The sequence below is a fragment of the Falco peregrinus genome, chromosome 3, assembly GCF_023634155.1.
Source record: "Falco peregrinus isolate bFalPer1 chromosome 3, bFalPer1.pri, whole genome shotgun sequence".
In the NCBI taxonomy this organism is placed as follows: domain Eukaryota; kingdom Metazoa; phylum Chordata; class Aves; order Falconiformes; family Falconidae; genus Falco; species Falco peregrinus.
The window spans coordinates 38,241,427-38,247,802 of NC_073723.1; the positions used below are offsets into that span (position 1 = coordinate 38,241,427).

General features: G+C 45.3%; 1 protein-coding gene across 1 annotated transcript; it reads right to left on the reverse strand.

Moving 5' to 3' along the window:
* Nucleotides 1–982: 982 nt before the first annotated feature.
* On the reverse strand, nucleotides 983–6,058 carry LOC129784052 (uncharacterized protein C1orf94-like). Its single transcript, XM_055799032.1, has 2 exons — nucleotides 5,399–6,058; nucleotides 983–1,583 (listed from the first exon to the last, which is right to left on the reverse strand). Exons 1-2 carry the CDS (start codon nucleotides 5,659–5,661, stop codon nucleotides 983–985), a joined length of 864 nt encoding a protein of 287 aa, XP_055655007.1. The 5' UTR covers nucleotides 5,662–6,058.
* Nucleotides 6,059–6,376: the final 318 nt, after the last annotated feature.

Sequence of the window (6,376 nt, forward strand, 5' to 3'; positions counted from 1 at the left end):
AAGAACCTTTGCCCCAAGTTCAAAACTCTGAGATAACAATCAGCTTATTCTCTGTTGTAGTATCCTTATCTTAAGTCTCCAGACAGATAAATCTAATCTATAAATTTAAACAGGAGATCTGAATATAGCATTGCTTTTGTCTGTTCTAAGATATCCTTCAAGGAACGTAGTTACGAATACTCTGTGAAAATCAGGTTCTTTTTAAATGTCTCACAAACAGAACCCAAAAACCATGATGCTACAAAAAAACACACCACCCTGCCAAAACCCCCAACTACTCAAAACCTAAAGAACCCCCAAAACCCCAACAACGCAACCCCCCCACACCCCAAACCCAAAAAAACAGCTCCTAGAAAATACTGACCAAACAGAAATGGTCATGACCTTCCTATATGTACTTGTATTCCCGCATGTGAGAAGGACATTGGGTAGGTGCTAGTTAGAGGGGAGATACCAACATCCTAGTGTAACACGGGAATTCTTGAATGGAGAGGATTAGTTCGGTCTCTTACACAGGGCTTGGAAAGGACATCACTGCGGCGAATGAAGAGACGGGATGCAGCTTGATGCAAGCAAGCGTTCATTTATTAGTGATTTTCTTACAAATATATACGTTTCTACCTTCTACATATTACACACTGATTGGTTAAATCTTAAGCGTAAAAAACACTGATTGGTTGATATTTAAGGCACACCGTTAGAACAATAGGAACTTACTAGTTTATCTTGACATAGCAATAATTTCTATTCCAAGGTTAGGGAGTTTCTTTCTGCGCGGCTTTCTTGATTACATATCGGCGCCATCCGTTCCCTTATCTGGCTACTTGTTTCTCTGTCCATCTGGTTGCCTCCTCAACTGTGACGGCTCAGGGGTCTGCAGTTAGCTTGTTCCTTTGCTCCCAGGGCTTGTGCCCTACAAGTTCTAACAAGTCTCTATTCATCAGGCTATCAGTACTTGGACTCTTGTCCTTGAGGCCTTGTCCTACACATCACCATCGAGCAAACGATGCAGTGATGCCGGACCAGCTCCTGCCACGTGCTTTTCAACAGCTTTGAGTTTACGCTTGGGTTTTCCCGTGGCTCCCAGCTGATGTTCAAGGACCATGCCCAGCTCCATACCTGGATTCTTTGTGACTGCATCAGAATCTGTTTTGGAGCAAATCTCAGCAGATGGTAGGAGCTGCTGCTTCTGTCCTGGAGCTTGACTTTGTGCTGTTGTTGTTAATGACACAGTTGTACTACTGTTGGCAGAGCTGGACGTGCTGTTCTGTATCAACTGCTTCGCTTCCTTTGTTTCCTCAGCTGTTACCTGATTGTCTGCACCTTTGGCAGAGTCTGTGTGTTTCAGTAGAAATGGCAACTCCAGCTTGCTGCCCTCCACGCTGTGAGCGCCTGTCACGCTGCCACCCTCCAGCCCCTTGGAATTCTTCTGGGAATTTACTGAACGCAGAAGGCTGGGGATCATGGGTTTAGCAGAAAGCTGAGCATTACAGAGAGCTCTTAATTTCATCTCCCTTTCTCTGTTTCCAATCATTGCTTTGCATATACTTTTGAGTCCCTCTGGTTCATCTGGCAAGTAGTTGCTGTAAGAAGATAGAAGATGGCTGCTGTTAAAAGAGGTTTGATTTAAGATTGAGCTCTGCTGCTCTTGACTCCTCCTAAACCCCGCATTTCTATCTCATTAGTGTTCTATGTAAAACTCAAGTATTCCTTCTTAACCAGAATAAAATTTCCTAATTTCAGCTTTGATACTGTTCTTTTCCAAGAACCACATAAAGGGGGGAGGGGAAATATCTTAACTTAGTTAATGCGTTTATCCAAGAATGACTAAAGCAAAGTTGGATGATAGCATTATAGGTGTGCAAAGAATCATTATAGAATATATGCTTAAAAATATTTGTGGGTCAGAATATATTTTGATTGTAAACAAAAATCTAAGGGTTTTTTGTGTCAAACAAGGTGATTCTTTGCAGGCACTGGGTGTGAATGAAGTAAACAAGCTTCGAGGTGGGTTACACTTGCCACAAGGCAGAACTAAAAGGCTTCCTCTGCCATTGCATTAGAGCAGCTGGTAATAATTAAGCTCCCTCACAACAGTTTGTGGAGAAGCCTTACCTGCACAGTTAAGCCCTGTGGTGGTTTTCATGTTGTTTGTCAAACATTGTAAAATTAACCCAACGATTCTGGATGTGGAAAACAGTTTTCTGGTTTGTGCCTTGTATCCCAGTGTCCCTAATGGGAGAGACCTTGTTTGTTCTCCAGGTTCCAGCTTTTTTCAACCTTCAAGACTCAGTGGACCCTTAAATCTTTGCAGGGTGAGGGCCTGAGTTTCCTTGGACTCACTGGTCATTACGATTCCCTTATCCCCTGTAAGGCTTTAACAGAGCTGGGTGTTGTATTTGTAACTCATCAACCATTTTTGATACAGGGAGATAAGACTGTCAGATGGTGTAATTGTAGGGTGCATCACAAGGCACCTCTGTAGCCCCCCAAGGTCCTCTGGGACCTTACTGTGGGGCTGCTGTCAGAGCTGAACAATTTTGTCTTCTTTTAAGGCACACCTAAGTACCTGTAATGGTTACCTGCCCAAAATACTGATCAGTGCCGATTGTGGTCACCTACTCAAAACTCTGATTTAAATTCCAGTTTGCCCTTTCACATCCAGCTATGTTCAATAACTTTATTATCACTTTACTCCTCTTAGTTTGAGAAAAGACTGATGCTTTGTGCAGACACTATATAGATACATAGATGGTTCATAAACAGCTAAAATTAGGAAATTCTAAATTGTAAATGTATCTAATTATCTCTAATCATAGGATTACTGTAATTAGTATGGTGCTGCTTCCCTCCTATTTTTAAAGAACATAGATACTCTCTTTACCAAAAACCTCAACAGATTTATACTGTAGATATGAAAACAGAAAATCGTTAGGCTATTTCTGACTACAGCTTATTTCACACAAGTTTTTGCCTCCTCTTTCAGTGGGATTCCTGTCTCTGATGGCTTCACAGGCTGCAGCCTTGATTCTGCAGCTTCTCACTCAAATCTTGTACTGCTCAAATCTTGCGGGGTTTTTTGGCTCCACTCTTGCTGCCTTGCAGAACCTGTTGATATTTGTGCTCTGACTGTAGTTAGAGAGACTTAAAGTTGAGGTGGCTACTATGCTCCTTGTCTCTCTCTTGGACTTACATGTTAGGTTATTGGAGCCCCTGTATTTGAATGTGTTTGAAGATGCTGCATGTCGTGTTGCTAGCTCTGATGCTTGCCTATGAAGCTTTGTCCTCTTCTCCTGGAAGATTGTAAGCTCCTTGTGTGGCAAATAGTGACCCCTCAACAAACGAGGTTCCTCATGTCACCACCTGCTCTGGGTGTTCTTAATAACTTGCTCTTCTGTATCCAGATGCTCCAGAATGAAACCAGGAAGGTGAAACTTGTTGTTTGTTCAAAAGATTCCAGATACATTTTCAAATGAGCATAACAGCAATTTGCATAAGTCAATATTTTAAAATAATTAAGGATTGCTAAACTGAGCAAGGTCATGTGGTATCATTTTGGCCACTGATGCTATGGCAGCTGGTGAATTGGGTAACACCTTTTATTGACAGTTGGTATATACGGAAAGGCTTTTCTCAATCGGTCTTTCTGTAAGTCTTTCAGGACTATTACTAGAGGTAGCCGAGGTAGGGTATGGAAGCTTCTACCTCAAAGGTAAAACCCAGACCTAGGGCTGTCTCACCTGAACTGCTTCCATTTTAAAGCAGTTCATTGAGTTCTGTACAGTAATTTGGTTTTAGCACTTCAGTTTGGCTGTTGTTGGAAGGTTCAATGACTCTGATCCCAGTTGCTCAAAGACCCTAATGTCCTCTGCTGTACGAGTGTGTGCAGAGAGTACTTCTGTCCTGAAGAGCCTGCTAGCTAATTACAGGAAAACGTTGCTGAGAAATGGCCAGATGAATTGCCAGAGGTAACTCAGCTCAGTAGATCAGCAGATGAACAAGGAGTAGAGGATCGTTATTTTGAACCCAGAGATAGTCCTTTAACCACTGGACTTTGCAGCCTTTTTAATTTCGTCTCAACTGAAGTTGCTGAGCTTGTCTCAGGTCCTTGTAGTTGCGTCTTGGCTGCTGCCTTCATTCCGGGGGTCCTAAAGTTCACACCGTCCCGCTAAAGCAGCAAAAAGGAAACTATTTTCATCTGCTGTCTCTGCCCAGTTGCACTGGCTTCAGGGTAATTGCAGGTTGAGTGGGCTAGAAATCATGTCCGTTAGGCTGGCCTTGCTGCAGTAGACTTACTGCTGAAGACCAGATCTATATTCCTGTAAGAGTAAAATACGTTGCTGAAGAATGTAGTTAAGATTGTTAGTAGTTCATAGTTCCTCAGTGGTGTGTGTAGTGCCTTTTTTCCTAAGACTTCTTAGCAGCTGGCAGGACCAAAATATGTGGTTAACTGAGCATGTGCTAATTGTAAAGATATCTCGGCTGTATAATTTAATCTACTGCTACAGGCAACTCCTTGGGCTTCACTGGTTATTCTTGATTCAGCTGGTTTTCCTCTCTTACGATTTTAGCTTCTTTAAGACATGGAGGAAAAAGGAAAGGAGCCAGGAGTCCAAGATGTAATTCCTAGGTTTCTACCTGACGTAGTGTTAGGTAATTCCCCTTCTGTGCCTTGGTGTCTTCGTCTGTAAAATCATCAGTTTCCTCAAGTGTGAGGTTATTTTTTCAAAAAGCTGGAATAACTGTTGACGCTTTTGTGTACCAAGCAAGACGGGCCAGGTTCGCATGGTGTTTTGTTTGGACTTTAAGAGCTGGACATGTACTAATGCTTGCTGATTGTTTGCTGGATTTATGAATTTTACTTTTTCTCTTCTGGGAGCATAGAGTAAATATTATCCTATTAATCTGAAGAGCCTGCTTCCTTCTCTGACTGTTATTTGTCCTGTGAAACATGACTTGGCATAAATTTTTCTGTGCGAAATCCAGCCTTTCTTTGTAAAGATCAGCTGTTTACAGTAGCTTCCTTACAACACTTTAATTTTCGATTTTGCTCTTTTTGAATGCTGCTTTCACTTCCCTGTAAATATTTTGATGTGTGTACGGTTGTTTTTTCTTTAAAATGTTGTGGGGAAGCAAATGCAGCAGCCACTTAGGGTGCTTCAGAATTTGAAGTAGTCGGACTTCATGGGAAAAGAAATTTTCTTTGGGGAAAAAAAAAAATATCGTGGAAAAAGTGGGAATAATTTGCCTCATTGGGAGGCTGTCAGACAGCAGTTGGTGTACCCTGCGCCCCGGGCTTTCAATTCGACGGGTTACAGGAGTGTAGTTTGGGAAGGTGTGAAAAGGGAAGCAGCAGCCGCCTTTGCTAGAGCTTGGGCGATGCTTGAAGGACCCTTACCTGCTCAGGGAGTCGATGCGGTGTTTTTGAAAGGTCGCAGACAGCTCGGAGCAGAGGATGTGCTGCAGCGGCGGCACCAGCACCGGCGCGTGCAGCCTGTCAGCGAGCAGTTGAACCCGTTTCCAGATCTCGTGGCAGGCCTCGTCCAGGCTGTCCGGGGGAGTGTCTTCATGGATCCAGGTGTGCCTAGGGACAGGTCCCAGGGGGAGCTGACCCTCAGATATGATGACTGGAGTTGGAGCCATGTTCGTACCGGGGAGCATCTTGCGGGCTCTGGATGCTCACCCATGGTCTGTCTCCCTGGAGGAGGCGGTTTGTGTTGGTAACGAAGAGCCATGGCAACCGTGGGGCCTGGCAGCAGGGCAGGGTGACAGGTGGCAACGGCCACTGGGCTCCCAGCAGCAGGCATGGAAATGGCAGCGGTGCGGCCTTCCACACGGTCGGGAGCCTTCCCCCGCGTCAATCTCTAAAGAACTCGGGTCATCTTCAGGCAGCTGTCCCTGCCTCCCCGTGGCTGGGCTCTGTGCCGCTTCCCGGGTGTCTGCCGGCGGCCGAGCCCTGTGGAGTGCACCCAGCACTGTCCCTCTGGGACTTCTGCCTCCTCCTGCCCTCGGTCCCTCGTCTTTCAGTGACACCAGATGAGGGGCAGGGGCTTTGTGTGCGGGAGGTAGTACAGGCAGGAGGGGTGGCCCTGCCCATGTACTCTTACTTTTCCACAGCCCCAAAAGGAGGAGCTACATCCCTGTCCGAGGCCCATCTAGCGACACGTTCCATGTCTGTTCGAGTGATTTGTGGCCCTGAAACTCTTCACGGCCCACTCCAGATCCCCCATCGCTCGCGGCGAGCGGCACAAAGCCTGCTTAGCTGGGCCCGCAGCGTTGCTGCTGCTGCTGCTGCAGTGTTTCTAGTCATGAGCGTTTCCATGCTTCCAGAAGCACGGTGGCACTTCTGCCCCACTGTCATGGAGGGCAAAAATAC